This window comes from Oncorhynchus clarkii, chromosome 31 (genome assembly GCF_045791955.1).
Source record: "Oncorhynchus clarkii lewisi isolate Uvic-CL-2024 chromosome 31, UVic_Ocla_1.0, whole genome shotgun sequence".
Taxonomy (NCBI): domain Eukaryota; kingdom Metazoa; phylum Chordata; class Actinopteri; order Salmoniformes; family Salmonidae; genus Oncorhynchus; species Oncorhynchus clarkii.
In genome coordinates this window covers 7,798,496-7,815,046 of record NC_092177.1, presented here as the reverse complement: position 1 = coordinate 7,815,046, position 16,551 = coordinate 7,798,496, and the positions used below count along the sequence as shown (strand labels likewise).

Genomic DNA, 16,551 nt, shown 5'->3' with positions numbered 1-16,551 from the left:
ATTACTTTTCAATGGTAATTCATTCCTTAGTCCAGTGCTTCAATTGTACCCAGATACTACTCTCCACATCTCAAAGCTCCCCTTTCATCTTTGTAAAGGCATTAGCCAGAAATAGAGAACAAGAAAACAAGTCCCCTGCTTACAACCGTGATAGAAACAAACTTATTTGTAGCAAACTGTGGTGTCTTTCTATGGATTCACGGTTTCTTGGACGGTTCAGTTCCATTTTACACCCACTGTGTTCATTTCTAAATAAACAAATAAATACGTGTAATATTCTCCTGGGAAAAACCACAGCATTCCTACCCTTCCAAAGATCAGGCTGAATAATGCCCCTAACCTTAAAATGAATTATATATTCCATGTAACATGCCTGGAGAACAGAGGAATGTTATAGAATAAACTCTAAAGAATGTTTATTTTTGATTTTTTTTTTCAGGTCCAATGTTAATTGGTGCACATTACAAATAAACACATAATTAGTTGACTTTGGTCAAATAGGAGCGGCAGGTGGTTAGAGTGTTGGGCCAGTAACCGAAAGGTTGCTAGATCGAATCCCCGAGCTGACAAGGTAAAAATCTGTCGTTCTGCCCCTGAACAAGGCAGTTCCTCGGTAGGCCGTCATTCTAAATGAGAGTTTGTTCTTAATTAACTGACTTCCCTAGTTAAATAAAGATAAAATGTGTCAGATTTACTTATTTTGTTATAAGTAAGTGTATTATTCTGTTGTAGAGAATGCTACTTTACCCACACAATCATTCAAACGTTACGTTTAATAGTACTTTTTTGTACACATTTTCCAAATTAGAGTGAAAAACATTTTATTCAAATTGATGGTCTTTCAATAAATGTTGATTGGTATTAGCATATATGAAAGCACATATAGCTCCCGACCAAAGCAAGACGCTCGGCACTGTTTTGCAGAGGCAAAACCTTGAAATGGGCATGCTGTCTGTGGGTGAATGTAGTTGTTTGCCTATGGGTAGTCTATGCATATGCACCCACCTTCCTCTATTTTACATGTTTTTATTTAATCTTTATTTAACAAGGAAAGTCAGTTAAGAACACATTTTTATTTTCAATGACGGCCAAACCCGAACGACGCTGGGCCAATTGTCCTCCGCCCTATGGGACTCCCAATCAGACCGCCGCTCCACCCGGGAGCCATCTTTAACCATACACCTGCTTGTTTGTGTTTTGGGAGAGAGTTAGCCAATCATGCTTCTATCTGTGATACCTGTCTTTTTGATTTGGGAATATTTTAGCTCAATTAGATTTTCAAACAGGTGCTATTATTATAATGTAATGGAATCTCATTTAGGGCAATCTGAATGCTAATGGCGTGGCCTCATTGTGAAGCGGTTTCTAGACTGCAGCAGTTCGTGAACCTGCTGCTATCAATCACATGTTCTGGTCTAAATACAAGTCCTATTGCAGCCCTATTCACTTGTCTTCATTTATTTACACAAGTGCATAATTTACCTCTAGTTTACCCTGAATTAGGGTCCACAATGAGCATGGCGTCTCTAAACGCGTTCGAATTCTAAAGATCCATGGCAACGATTGAGCAGATTGAGGAAACGGTTTGCTGCAGGTTTAAACAGTGTTAAAAGAAGAACAAATATACAGCAATACTTTACTGTGATGTAGAACCTGACCTCATCAGCAGAGTAAACACCACCGTATGGCCATAGGCCCCTGGAGCTGTTGGCAACACCACGTCTATGTGCTGTACACCCAGGAGACGGCTTTCCATTATATAACAGCAGTTTATTATGCTCTGATTCTGAGTTGAATGGTGTGTTATCACCTTTTATATATGATTCTTCATACGATTCATCTGAATAATAATGGTGATCGTGGTTATAATATAGTAATAACAGTATACTCATATATTTTTGCAGTTTCAACCCATATTTTCCATTCAACCCTTCCCTGTATGTTGACTGTTGACTATATCCCAATAAAAGTTTCAATATCACAACTCTTGGGGCCTGTCTAGTACCCTGAACTGGACTTCTCTGGTAAGGTTCTGATGCAGAGATGGCATCACTTGTGGCGTCTCAACTGAGCCATATGGTTTGGAGTGCAATAACTTGAAGCCGGTGCCAACAATGGAGTAATTGAGAAGGGGAAAGGGTATGAGCTTGACTCGACAAAGCTGCAAAAACTCCCTCTTTCACTCTAATGAAGCTGTTGTCTGCTGAGTCTGTGTGGGGTTGGGGGGTGGGGGGGGGCAGGGGGACGTGATTTGTCATACAATCTGAAACTTTAGGAGGGCCGGAGAAAGCCCTCCTCTCCATATGTCTGCTTATTTTGCATCTGAAAGCTACTGGTTAAGAGAGAAGGGGAGAGAAGAGGAGAGATGGGGAGAGAAGAGGAGAGATGGGGAGAGAAGAGGAGAGGAGGGGAGAGAAGGGCAGTGGTGGACCTGCCATTACAGCCAGAAGAGTCAACTGCCTCAGGCCCCACATCAAGCGGCCTCGTCAACTGGGCATAAAAATAATAAAACTAGTAGTCATTTATTTTATTTATCTGCTTGAGGTCCCCCCATGCTCCACTCGAGGTCCTCCCCATGCTCCACTCGAGGTCCCCCCCATGCTCCACTCGAGGTCCCCCCCATGCTCCACTCGAGGTCCCCCCATGTTCCACTCGAGCCCCCCATGCTCCACTCGAGGCCCCCCCACCATGCTCCACTCGAGGCCCCCCCCCCATGCTCCACTCGAGCCCCCCCCCATGCTCCACTCGAGGTCCCCCCATGCTCCACTCGAGCCCCCCCCATGCTCCACTCGAGGCCCCCCCATGCTCCACTCGAGGCCCCCCCCCATGCTCCACTCGAGGTCCCCCCATGCTCCACTCGAGCCCTCGAGGCCCCCCCATGCTCCACTCGAGGCCCCCCCATGCTCCACTCGAGGCCCCCCATGCTCCACTCGAGGCCCCCCCATGCTCCACTCGAGGCCCCCCCATGCTCCACTCGAGGCCCCCCCATGCTCCACTCGAGGCCCCCACATGCTCCACTCGAGGTCCCCCCATGCTCCACTCGAGGTCCCCCCATGCTCCACTCGAGGTCCCCCCATGCTCCACTCGAGGTCCCCCAATGCTCCACTCGAGGTCCCCCCATGCTCCACTCGAGGCCCCCCCATGCTCCACTCGAGGCCCCCCCATGCTCCATTCGAAGCAGCAATGAGGTGATTTAGAGTGGGCAGAGAAAATGTTTTAAAATAAGGACGATTTAATTTGAACTAAAAAATGATTAGTCAAAAAGACAGGTGCTGCTGATAATACTGCCATCGTCGTGGAAACAGAACACATGTAGGTGCTGCTGATAATACTGCCATCGTCGTGGAAACAGAACACATGTAGGTGCTGCTGATAATACTGCCATCGTCGTGGAAACAGAACACATGTAGGTGCTGCTGATAATACTGCCATCGTCGTGGAAACAGAACACATGTAGGTGCTGCTGATAATACTGCCATCGTCGTGGAAACAGAACACATGTAGGTGCTGCTGATAATACTGCCATCGTCGTGGAAACAGAACACATGTAGGTGCTGCTGATAATACTGCCATCGTCGTGGAAACAGAACACATGTAGGTGCTGCTGATAATACTGCCATCGTCGTGGAAACAGAACACATGTAGGTGCTGCTGATAATACTGCCATCGTCGTGGAAACAGAACACATGTAGGTGCTGCTGATAATACAGCCATCGTCGTGGAAACAGAACACATGTAGGTGCTGCTGATAATACTGCCATCGTCGTGGAAACAGAACACATGTAGGTGCTGCTGATAATACTGCCATCGTCGTGGAAACAGAACACATGTAGGTGCTGCTGATAATACTGCCATCGTCGTGGAAACAGAACACATGTAGGTGCTGCTGATAATACTGCCATCGTCGTGGAAACAGAACACATGTAGGTGCTGCTGATAATACTGCCATCGTCGTGGAAACAGAACACATGTAGGTGCTGCTGATAATACTGCCATCGTCGTGGAAACAGAAAACATGTAGGTGCTGCTGATAATACTGCCATCGTCGTGGAAACAGAACACATGTAGGTGCTGCTGATAATACTGCCATCGTCGTGGAAACAGAACATATGTAGGTGCTGCTGATAATACTGCCATCGTCGTGGAAACAGAACACATGTAGGTGCTGCTGATAATACTGCCATCGTCGTGGAAACAGAACACACATAGGTGCTGCTGCTGTCTGGCTAAAAAGAGTGATGTCATCAGATACGTAGGCTACAAATAGTAAAACCGATTCGCTCGGTTTTACTCTCTGACGCTTTTTCTGGTGACAAATTCAAGTGGCTGAAACCAAGGAAAGATGGAAAACATCATGATTGGTTCATGACACATTAAAAAAAAGGTAAGACATTTTTACATTTCAATTTACTATAAACCCCAATAAAAAACAAATTGTTCACGCACATAGGAGGGGTTTTAAACTGGCCTCTGCTAGGGGCGTTCAAATCATTAAGTCCGCCCTTGGAAATGTGGAGCGAGAGGGGGGGGGGGGGGGGGGGGAGTGGTAGAAGTGTCGGCATCAGGGAGGGATACACTTAAAAAAAATGTGTATCCATTCGAGCTTGAACAAATCTAAACCGGTATCAAGGATGGAAGTTGGAAATAAAGATTTTAAAAGGAAAATTACATTTGGCGACAAGTAATAAAGTGTAACATTCATTATTTATACCCGTCTTTGACCATGAGGAAGATACTGATAAGGAAAGCCTTCTACTTCCTGGTTTAGTTATTTGTTGAACCGTTTTCTAAATATAGATCTGTCTCAGGTTTGAAAAGGCTTCTCATTTCAGTGGTCAGCAGAAACAAACGGACGATGTACAGATGACAAAAAAGGCACTTGTTAACTAAATCTCCTCTTCTACCGACCTGGAAACCTCCTCAATAATTTATCATAACTTGTTTCTCTTTCATCTTAAACCCCACGCTAGATTAAAACAATCCACTAACAACAAGGCTGACTTTAAAAAGGAATGTGATTGGACAAAGAAGATATACAGAGAATGTTAATTCTTTAGCATGAGGTGTCACCATCAAGACAGTAAGAAGACCGAAGACCACAAAGAAATTAAAGAACCATTACTCTGCGTTTAAACATCACTTACTCAGACACTAGTGCTGTGCTGCTTCATACTCTACTTGCATACACAAATAATGTGAAATTATAAAATCATTGAAATTATAATTCTCAATCCTAAAAAAGTAAATATTTAAGAGATTGGACGCATCATAAAACTAAAAATATCATATTTAATATAGACCTTCATGTAGCGACGACACAGTGAAATGCTGCATAATGAATATTGAAAGGGTATAAGCACACAGAATAATGTACAATATTTACAGTAAGAATAAAACGAATGGAGGACAATGCAAGCAAATGCATTACAACACACTATAGACACTTGGCAAAGGCAGTCAAATTGTAATATCTTATTGTCTATTTAGATTGATGAAAAAGGGAGGATATCTTGAACATGGCATATTAACGTAAAACGCAATAGACTTAGTAGTGCAAACATGAAGAATATTAAAATGTAGTGCCACTAACAATCATTATATTTGGCTGTATTCACGTCATACAGTGGTGTATATAATACTCAGAATCCATTTGTACTATCTAAAAGACAGTGTGGCATACTGCCACCTTCTGGCCAGACAGTGTCACAACACTCTGGAATATCTGGGGCTGTTTTGAAGCAAAAGTCTGCTTTTGTTACTTTCACAGCTTTTATTAAAAAAATAAAATAAAAACAAAGCTGATAAAATATTCTTGAAAATAAATTAATACATTAAGAGACTGTAACACATTTCTATTTAAAATCCAGTTGTTTAAAACAAAACCAGTGTAATGCCTAATGCATCACCACCAGACATGAGAGAAGCATCCATTTCTCTTCTCACTCAAGAGGTTTAGTAAACTATGAAAAAACTATGAAAAAAGGCATCCCCCATAGTTCATAGCTTAAAGCAATTAGCAAGGATGTTATAATCCAATAAGCATCTTTCAAAATAAAACGGATCTGTACATACCAGTGATAGAACAGTACTAGTTTGTAGGATAAAACAAGTAAATGGTTATTCCTATCTGATTATGTATTTTTGACACACCACCCAAACAAATGGGTTGTGTCCGTACTCCCATGCTGTTACAGTCTTCTGTCTGTCTGGCCTGAGTCTACAATACAAGTGCACACATCTCTTCTTCTCCTCAGAGGACGTTCTTCTCTCCTGGTGGTTTCTCCTCATTCTCTGTCTTCTTGGTGAAGACGGAGGACAGTTCTTGGAGGAGCAGCTCCTGAGAGGGGGTACAGGGCCTGTGCTGCTGCCTCCTCCTCCTCGGCACTGGCTGATTAGACTCCTGGAGGTTCTCTCTTTCACCCAGGACCAGGGTATCCAGAGAACCAGCAGGGGGCAGCAGACCCTCTCCTCCCAGTCCCAGAGAGTGAACCGGGTTGGGGCCGATCATGCGGTCCAGGGAGCCCGTCTTCCGAGGGCCCAGGATGAGGTTCAGGGGCCCGTCAGGGACCTCCTGGGTCTCTGAGGTGTTGTTGGAGAGGAAGCTGGTCTCCAGGGACTTGAGGACCTGCAGGCCGAAGTCTCCTACTTCCTCATACAGAGGCTCTGGGGGTTCTGGCTCTGGATGCTCCTCGAATGAGTCCTGCTGCACCTTCATGGGCTGGGTAGAGGAGAGGGGGAGAGGAGGAGAGAGGAGAAGAGAGAAGGGAGAACGGAGGGAGGTAAGAAACACTGAATTTGAACCAAACCCTGAGTTCTTGGTATGTTTGATTATACACTACGTAAAGCTCTGGAAGGTCCAAGACAAATGCAGAAGTAAAACTATTATAATAATAAGGGGGTTGAGATGTAGCTATCTGTTAGGAACTTTAGGTAGGTATTAAGGAGATGATCTGCCACTACAGTGACACAGAAAGACGTGTGGTTCATTTAAAATGGGACAAACATGGTAGGGAGTTACCCTTCTTCGACAACCACGTTAAAAACAACAGACTTCCTCTTATTAAGGTCTGGCCATTGTTCTAGAGCCTCAAGCAACAACCTCAAGACAATTAGTCAAAACACTGAGGGACAAAAGAAAAATACAAGTAAAACAATTCCCATGTGAATACATTTGGGACTGGGGCTGGGTTAGTTCCAGTAGGTACACCAGTAGTAGCCACAGCAGACTGTGTTCTGTAAAACACAAGGTACTTCACCAAGCCTCCCAGACCTCCCCATCAAGGCAAAGGGTCACAGAACCAGAACAATACTGGAGAACAATATATCCTTCCCAGTCCATCCTGTTGTCTACACTTCAGAAATCCACATCAACATCCTGATGCTCTAATACCAGGAAGTCAGGGCTTCCATCAGGAAGTGAAGGCGTGGTTGAGTTAGATATAGTCCCTGTATAAACCAAGGCAATGTCTATACACAGACAGACAGAGAGAGAGAGAGAGAGAGAGAGAGAGGCTTTGGAGAAATGTTAGTTATGCAAGTTAGGAAAGCATTAAACAAGTCCAAAAGCAACCTTCAACATAAACATTATGTTCTATTCTCATCCTTAGCTTCTTGTTAGATGACAAGTCAACAAAAGTAACATATTTGACATTTTAGTAGTTTAGCAGACACTCCAGAGATAGTCGCAGCAGTTCCTCACTTCCCATACTGGTCCCCCGTGGGAATCAAACCCACAACCCTGGTGTTGCAAAGCTCTATGCTCTACCAACTGAGCCCTCGGGATGAAGTATGAAGATTCAAAATGGCACGCAAAGCAAACATGCAACATTGAAATGACCGAGCACCAGGGTGTGAATACTTACAAAGAACATGGAGAGAGTCCTTCTAGCGTGAAGCTTTCGCTGCAGAGAAAGACAAAATGATACCAGCGTACCCCGTGAAATACAGTCATTTAAGTGACGATGTCAGAGAAGCCAGTGTCTGGAGGATATATTAGCATGGGCGTTGTTGGGCCCGAGACTAAGTCAAGGTCGGCAAACCGTGCCAATATATCCTCCAATCACCGGCTTCTCTGACATCATCACTTTTATACAACGGGTTACCAACATTACAATAATGAGTCACATAGTTTCACTAAAATGTCAGAGAGACAGACAGCAAGTTTTATAAAAATCTCCACTATTGAAAACAAAATGTTAGTCTAAAAGAAATTAGAGGTAATATGTAGATGCTTTTTACAGTGGAGATCAAGTTTATAAATTGTCTGGCTGGGCTGAGGAGACAGTGGATAGCGTAGTGAGATGAAACAGAGTAAATAGGCATTTAAACATCATAGCTTTAGCCGGTGGTAATTTATGGAAAAGACACAGGCTGCAATGTGGTTTTAACCAATCAGCGTCCAGGATTAGACTACACGTTGTATAAACAGGGACCGTTTCCCTGACCCAGATTAAATCTATCGCTGGTCAAAAAAAAAAGGTGCTTTGCCTTGCTTTTTGCCCATAAGTAGTCTTAATCTGGGTCAGGGAAACAGGCCCATAGTGAATGCTATTCAGTATACTGATAGTATTTGAGGGATACTGAAGGATATGAAATAGTACAAATACTAGACACCAAAGAGTTACAGAAAGGGGAGAGAAAGGGGAGACAGAAAGGGGAGAGAAAGGGGAGACAGAAAGGGGAGACAGAAAGGGGAGAGAAAGGGGAGAGAGAAAGGGGAGACAGAAAGGGGAGACAGAAAGGGGAGACAGAAAGGGGAGACAGAAAGGGGAGACAGAAAGGGGAGAGAGAAAAAGGGGAGAGAGAAAGGGGAGAGAAAGGGGAGACAGAAAGGGGAGACAGAAAGGGGAGACAGAAAGGGGAGACAGAAAGGGGAGACAGAAAGGGGAAACAGAAAGGAGCGATCTTGATACAAATACAAGCTTTGTGTGTGAAGTAAACAACTTGGGCTAATGGAATCTTTCAAAGTTTAAAACATCAACCCAAATGTGCAGGCTCCCCACACTAGGTTCAGTTGGCTAAAGGCTCGCCACACTAGGTTCAGTTGGCTAAAGGCTCCCCACACTAGGTTCAGTTGGCTAAAGGCTCGCCACACTAGGTTCAGTTGGCTAAAGGCTCGCCACACTAGGTTCAGTTGGCTAAAGGCTCGCCACACTAGGTTCAGTTGGCTAAAGGCTCGCCACACTAGGTTCAGTTGGCTAAAGGCTCGCCACACTAGGTTCAGTTGGCTAAAGGCTCGCCACACTAGGTTCAGTTGGCTAAAGGCTCGCGAACCTAGGTTCAGTTGGCTAAAGGCTCGCCACACTAGGTTCAGTTGGCTAAAGGCTCGCCACACTAGGTTCAGTTGGCTAAAGGCTCGCCACACTAGGTTCAGTAGGCTAAAGGCTCGCGAAACTAGGTTCAGTTGGCTAAAGGCTCGCCACACTAGGTTCAGTTGGCTAAAGGCTCGCCACACTAGGTTCAGTTGGCTAAAGGCTCGCGAAACTAGGTTCAGTTGGCTAAAGGCTCCCCACACTAGGTTCAGTTGGCTAAAGGCTCGCCACACTAGGTTCAGTTGGCTAAAGGCTCGCCACACTAGGTTCAGTTGGCTAAAGGCTCGCCACACTAGGTTCAGTTGGCTAAAGGCTCGCCACACTAGGTTCAGTTGGCTAAAGGCTCGCCACACTAGGTTCAGTTGGCTAGGCTCGCCACACTAGGTTCAGTTGGCTAAAGGCTCGCCACACTAGGTTCAGTTGGCTAAAGGCTCGCGAAACTAGGTTCAGTTGGCTAAAGGCTTGGCTAAAGGCTCGCGAAAGGCTCGCCACACTAGGTTCAGTTGGCTAAAGGCTCGCCACACTAGGTTCAGTTGGCTAAAGGCTCGCGAAACTAGGTTCAGTTGGGTAAAGGCTCGCCACACTAGGTTCAGTTGGCTAAAGGCTCGCGAAACTAGGTTCAGTTGGCTAAAGGCTCCCCACACTAGGTTCAGTTGGCTAAAGGCTCGCCACACTAGGTTCAGTTGGCTAAAGGCTCGCCACACTAGGTTCAGTTGGCTAAAGGCTCGCCACACTAGGTTCAGTTGGCTAAAGGCTCGCCACACTAGGTTCAGTTGGCTAAAGGCTCGGGTTCAGTTGGCTAAAGGCTCGCAGTTGGCTAAACTAGGTTCAGTTGGCTAAAGGCTCGCCACACTAGGTTCAGTTGGCTAAAGGCTCGCGAAACTAGGTTCAGTTGGCTAAAGGCTCGCCACACTAGGTTCAGTTGGCTAAAGGCTCCCCACACTAGGTTCAATTAGCTAAAGGCTCGCCACACTAGGTTCAGTTGGCTAAAGGCTTGCGAAACTAGGTTCAGTTGGCTAAAGGCTCGCCACACTAGGTTCAGTTGGCTAAAGGCTCGCCACACTAGGTTCAGTTGGCTAAAGGCTCGCGAAACTAGGTTCAGTTGGCTAAAGGCTCCCCACACTAGGTTCAGTTGGCTAAAGGCTCCCCACACTAGGTTCAGTTGGCTAAAGGCTCGCCACACTAGGTTCAGTTGGCTAAAGGCTCGCCACACTAGGTTCAGTTGGCTAAAGGCTCGCCACACTAGGTTCAGTTGGCTAAAGGCTTGCGAACTAGGTTCTAGGTTCAGTTGGCTAAAGGCTCGCCACACTAGGTTCAGTTGGCTAAAGGCTCGCGGTTCAAACTAGGTTCAGTTGGCTAAAGGCTCGCGAAACTAGGTTCAGTTGGCTAAAGGCTCGCGAAACTAGGTTCAGTTGGCTAAAGGCTCGCCACACTAGGTTCAGTTGGCTAAAGGCTCCCCACACTAGGTTCAATTAGCTAAAGGCTCGCCACACTAGGTTCAGTTGGCTAAAGGCTCGCCACACTAGGTTCAGTTGGCTAAAGGCTCGCCACACTAGGTTCAGTTGGCTAAAGGCTCGCCACACTAGGTTCAGTTGGCTAAAGGCTCGCAAAACTAGGTTCAGTTGGCTAAAGGCTCCCCACACTAGGTTCAGTTGGCTAAAGGCTCCCCACACTAGGTTCAGTTGGCTAAAGGCTCGCGAAACTAGGTTCAGTTGGCTAAAGGCTCGCGAAACTAGGTTCAGTTGGCTAAAGGCTCGCCACACAAGGTTCAGTTGGCTAAAGGCTCGCCACACAAGGTTCAGTTGGCTAAAGGCTCGCCACACTAGGTTCAGTTGGCTAAAGGCTCGCCACACTAGGTTCAGTTGGCTAAAGGCTCGCGAAACTAGGTTCAGTTGGCTAAAGGCTCGCAAAACTAGGTTCAGTTGGCTAAAGGCTCGCCACACTAGGTTCAGTTGGCTAAAGGCTCGCCACACTAGGTTCAGTTGGCTAAAGGCTCCCCACACTAGGTTCAATTGGCTAAAGGCTCGCCACACTAGGTTCAGTTGGCTAAAGGCTCGCAAAACTAGGTTCAGTTGGCTAAAGGCTCGTCACACTAGGTTCAGTTGGCTAAAGGCTCGCCACACTAGGTTCAGTTGGCTAAAGGCTCGCCACACTAGGTTCAGTTGGCTAAAGGCTCCCCACACTAGGTTCAGTTGGCTAAAGGCTCCCCACACTAGGTTCAGTTGGCTAAAGGCTCGCGAAACTAGGTTCAGTTGGCTAAAGGCTCGCGAAACTAGGTTCAGTTGGCTAAAGGCTCGCGAAACTAGGTTCAGTTGGCTAAAGGCTCGCCACACTAGGTTCAGTTGGCTAAAGGCTCGCCACACTAGGTTCAGTTGGCTAAAGGCTTGTGAAACTAGGTTCAGTTGGCTAAAGGCTCCCCACACTAGGTTCAATTGGCTAAAGGCTCGCCACACTAGGTTCAGTTGGCTAAAGTCTCGCGAAACTAGGTTCAGTTGGCTAAAGGCTCGCCACACTAGGTTCAGTTGGCTAAAGGCTCGCCACACTAGGTTCAGTTGGCTAAAGGCTCGTGAAACTAGGTTCAGTTGGCTAAAGGCTCCCCACACTAGGTTCAGTTGTCTAAAGGCTCCCCACACTAGGTTCAGTTGGCTAAAGGCTCGCGAAACTAGGTTCAGTTGGCTAAAGGCTCCCCACACTAGGTTCAGTTGGCTAAAGGCTCCCCACACTAGGTTCAGTTGGCTAAAGGCTCGCCACACTAGGTTCAGTTGGCTAAAGGCTCCCCACACTAGGTTCAGTTGGCTAAAGGCTCCCCACACTAGGTTCAGTTGGCTAAATGCTCGCCACACTAGGTTCAGTTGGCTAAAGGCTCCCCACACTAGGTTCAGTTGGCTAAAGGCTCGCCACACTAGGTTCAGTTGGCTAAAGGCTCCCCACACTAGGTTCAGTTAGTTAAAAGACCTTTGCTTGAAAAACATGAAAAAAAGCAGGAATATTACTGTTTGTCTCTTTTGAGATGCCGTAGCAACAACATAATCAGTATACACTTCCTCAATATAGTCCCAATTAAATCAATAAATCTGTAATTCATTTGTTGTCTTTTTGCCAAGGAGGTCTAAGTTCCACAATTTTACATCTAGATGTTTGGTGCAGTTTTTCTCAAGTGAAAGAATTTGCAAGAAAACTAGTCATCTCTCATTGAATGACAACAAACACTTAATTGAAGTATCCCGTCCATAGTTCCCACTCCTACTAGGAATAGTACTGTTGACCAATCACCAATGAAGGGGCATAGACTTCGACGACTAACGAACTTCCACTTGCCTCAAAAAAAAAAAAAAAATTGTGCGCGAACCGGAAAAAAACCTTCCTAACACCAAAACGAACCAAAACGCCACAAAATGTCATAATACATGAGCAAACTGGGAAGCATGCGAGAGGCTTGTATCCTGCAAAACCATACCAGAGTCTGATTGGATACGAGCATAGTCGAGTGTAAACGTACCAGAGTCTGATTGGATACGAGCATAGTCGAGTGTAAACGTACCAGAGTCTGATTGGATACGAGCATAGACGAGTGTAAACGTACCAGAGTCTGATTGGATACGAGCATAGTCGAGTGTAAACGTACCAGAGTCTGATTGGATACGAGCATAGTCGAGTGTAAACGTACCAGAGTCTGATTGGCTGACAGCATGGTAGAGTTGCTCTCATGTCCGTCCCCTCTGATTGGTACTAGGGGCATGGTCCCAAACTTCTGTTTGGAGATGTCTGAGGAGGAGTGACGCCTCAACACCGGAGGTCGGGGGTCATCATTCTGTTAAGAGGGGAAACGAGTGAATCCAAATGAATCAAAATAGAATTGAATGGATAAAATGAAACAGACAGAAGTACAAATCTAAAGAGTAGAGGTGTTACACCTACAAAAAGATGGGGGGAAGCCAACTGTGAATCATTTAAAAGTGATACAACACAACCCATAGAGTTGGGTGGGGGGGGATAGCTCCACAACATACCTGTGCTTTGAGGAAATTGGTGACCCAATCCCATAGGTCAGACTCACAAAAGCAACAAAGGTACCTGGGAGACACAAAAACACAAAAGCAGTGATTAGCTCTTCAAAAAGGGAGGGGAGGGAGATGTCATTTAAAGGGGAGGGGGAAGGAGATCTCATTTAAAGGGGAGGAGAGAGGCAGATCTAAAACAAGACATTCCACCCTCCCTCCCTTAATTAAACAACGTAGTTCACTTACATAATATCATAACACCTGATGTCATGCAAAATAATTCACTACAATAAACAATGAGGAATGCTAAGAGGAATGCTAAGAGGAATGCTAAGAGGAATTTCAAATACGTGAGAAAACATGGTGTATGTCCTATAGGAACACGTTTCAATCTTATCCAATAGAAGTTGGATTCAAGATTTCCACACATCCTGTGCAATGACCCAAATAATGTGTAGCAAGATAGTGGTATTTCCTTTCATTGCCAGACAAGAGTTTAAAACACTTGCAGTTGCTGTTTTTCCATCATGAGAGTAAAGCCCCATCTAGTGGGGGGTTTCAGCTTCTTTCGAATTCCCATGTAGATCTTCATAGACTTCAGAGGCCATTCCTTTTCAGGCTTGATGCTCTGAAATGACAGACATATTATACAGTCAGAAAATATTTATAGGAAACACAAACGGACAATCACAGATCTACCTGCGACAACGACATCGAGTCCAAAGTAGCGCAGAGTTCCGACTTCAAGATGTGACCGTGACGTGAGAGCAGAAATACCTTTTTGTCCTTCAGCAGTAGCAGCTTGTGGTCTTTGATCTGAAAGGTGTGTTCCTGAAAGACTTTTCCGTGGAGGAGTTTGGGCGGCTCTTCACGACACTTCAGAACTCCCATCTTCATGATCTCACTCTTGTAGGCTGTGAATAGAACATCTCAATTGTAATCATACGGTCTCCAAATAATATGTCCCCGTAAGAGCAACAAGAAATTGGGCTGATTACAAATCGACGATCAAAAATCAAAAGAGGGTCATTTGATTGTGATTGTTTGGATAGATTGACTCAAGCTAATGAGCTATTTCTCTGGTCTGTGCCATATTCACCAGTGAGGATGTTGATGCCCTCTCCTTTGGGAACTCTCTTCACCACCAGGTAAGCTGAACTAGGATCAGCCATTTTACACCACTGTAGAGCCTGCTCCAGCACCTTCTCTTTGGGGTGTAGGGGCCGCTCTGTGGAAGACAAACATTTAACATTATATAACAACTATTCTGGGATAGCTTCTCTTTGAAACATGAGGACTTTCTCACAGTCCAGTTGTATTTCACAGAAGGTCATTCCAGGACATCAGACTGTATAGTTTCACTTCTGTTTTTTTACAGTGGTAGTTTTATTATTAGAGATAAGTGCTATTTTGAGCTGTTTTTAGACTTTCTATAGTATTTTCCAGTCAGAGAGAGATAAACATCATGCTCCTCACCCAGTCAGAGAGAGATAAACATCATGCTCCTCACCCAGTCAGAGAGAGATAAACATCATGCTCCTCACCCAGTCAGAGAGAGATAAACATCATGCTCCTCACCCAGTCAGAGAGAGATAAACATCATGCTCCTCACCCAGTCAGAGAGAGATAAACATCATGCCCCTCACCCAGTCAGAGATAGTAACATCATGCTCCTCACCCAGTCAGAGATAGTAACATCATGCTCCTCACCCAGTCAGAGAGAGATAAACATCATGCCCCTCACCCAGTCAGAGATAGTAACATCATGCTCCTCACCCAGTCAGAGATAGTAACATCATGCTCCTCACCCAGTCAGAGATAGTAACATCATGCTCCTCACCCAGTCAGAGATAGTAACATCATGCCCCTCACCCAGTCAGAGATAGTAACATCATAATCCTCACCCAGTTGTCCTTCCTCTATGGTCTCGAACGTCAGCCACACGTCCTTCTCCCCTGCTGGGATGTTCCTCATGTACAGGACCTGGTTAGTCAACTCCTCAGCACCCATGGTTGGAGATACCTACAGAGAACCAGAACATAGAGAGATACCTACAGATAACCAGACCGTAGAGAAATACCTACAGAGAAGCAGACCATAGAGAGATAGCTACAGAGAACCAGACCATAGAGGGATACCTACAGAGAACCAGACCATAGAGGGATACCTACAGAGAACCAGACCGTAGAGATACCTACAGAGAACCAGACCATAGAGGGATACCAACAGAGAACCAGACCATAGAGGGATACCTACAGAGAACCAGACCATAGAGGGATACCTACAGAGAACCAGACCATAGAGGGATACCTACAGAGAACCAGACCATAGAGGGATACCTACAGAGAACCAGACCCTAGAGGGATACCTACAGAGAACCAGACCATAAAGGGATACCTACAGAGAACCAGAACGTAGAGAGATACCTACAGAGAACCAGACCATAGAGGGATACCTACAGAGAACCAGAACCTACAGAGAACCAGAACGTAGAGATACCTACAGAGAACCAGACCATACCTACAGAGAACCAGACCATAAAGGGATACCTACAGAGAACCAGACCATAGAGGGATACCTACAGAGAACCAGACCATAGAGGGATACCTAGAGAGAACCAGACCATAGAGGGATACCTACAGAGAACCAGACCATAGAGGGATACCTACAGAGAACCAGACCATAGAGGGATACCTAGAGAGAACCAGACCATAGAGGGATACCTAGAGAGAACCAGACCATAGAGGGATACCTACAGAGAACCAGACCATAGAGGGATACCTACAGAGAACCAGAACGTAGAGAGATACCCACAGAGAACCAGACCATAGAGGGATACCAACAGAGAACCAGACCATAGAGGGATACCTACAGAGAACCAGACCATAGAGGGATACCTACAGAGAACCAGACCATAGAGGGATACCTACAGAGAACCAGACCATAGAGGGATACCTACAGAGAACCAGACCATAGAGGGATACCTACAGAGAACCAGACCATAGAGGGATACCTACAGAGAACCAGACCATAAAGGGATACCTACAGAGAACCAGAACGTAGAGAGATACCTACAGAGAACCAGACCATAGAGGGATACCAACAGAGAACCAGACCATAGAGGGATACCTACAGAGAACCAGACCATAGAGGGATACCTACAGAGAACCAGACCGTAGAGATACCTACAGAGAACCAGACCATAGAGGGATACCAACAGAGAACCAGACCATAGAGGG

At 45.5% G+C, this 16,551-nt stretch overlaps 1 protein-coding gene across 1 annotated transcript in view; it reads right to left on the bottom strand.

The window, feature by feature from the left end:
• Nucleotides 1-5,269: 5,269 nt before the first annotated feature.
• LOC139390915 (arf-GAP with Rho-GAP domain, ANK repeat and PH domain-containing protein 3-like) overlaps nt 5,270-16,551 on the bottom strand; it is a 53,395-nt gene continuing 42,113 nt past the window's right edge. Inside the window, exons 25-32 of the mRNA XM_071138294.1 lie at nt 15,217-15,334; nt 14,412-14,540; nt 14,090-14,226; nt 13,822-13,940; nt 13,322-13,385; nt 12,979-13,122; nt 7,863-7,901; nt 5,270-6,718 (exon numbers count right to left, since the gene is read on the bottom strand). Of these exons, the coding sequence (XP_070994395.1) occupies nt 6,251-6,718; nt 7,863-7,901; nt 12,979-13,122; nt 13,322-13,385; nt 13,822-13,940; nt 14,090-14,226; nt 14,412-14,540; nt 15,217-15,334 (1,218 nt within the window). The 3' untranslated portion in view covers nt 5,270-6,250. The remainder of the gene's footprint in view (nt 6,719-7,862; nt 7,902-12,978; nt 13,123-13,321; nt 13,386-13,821; nt 13,941-14,089; nt 14,227-14,411; nt 14,541-15,216; nt 15,335-16,551) is intronic.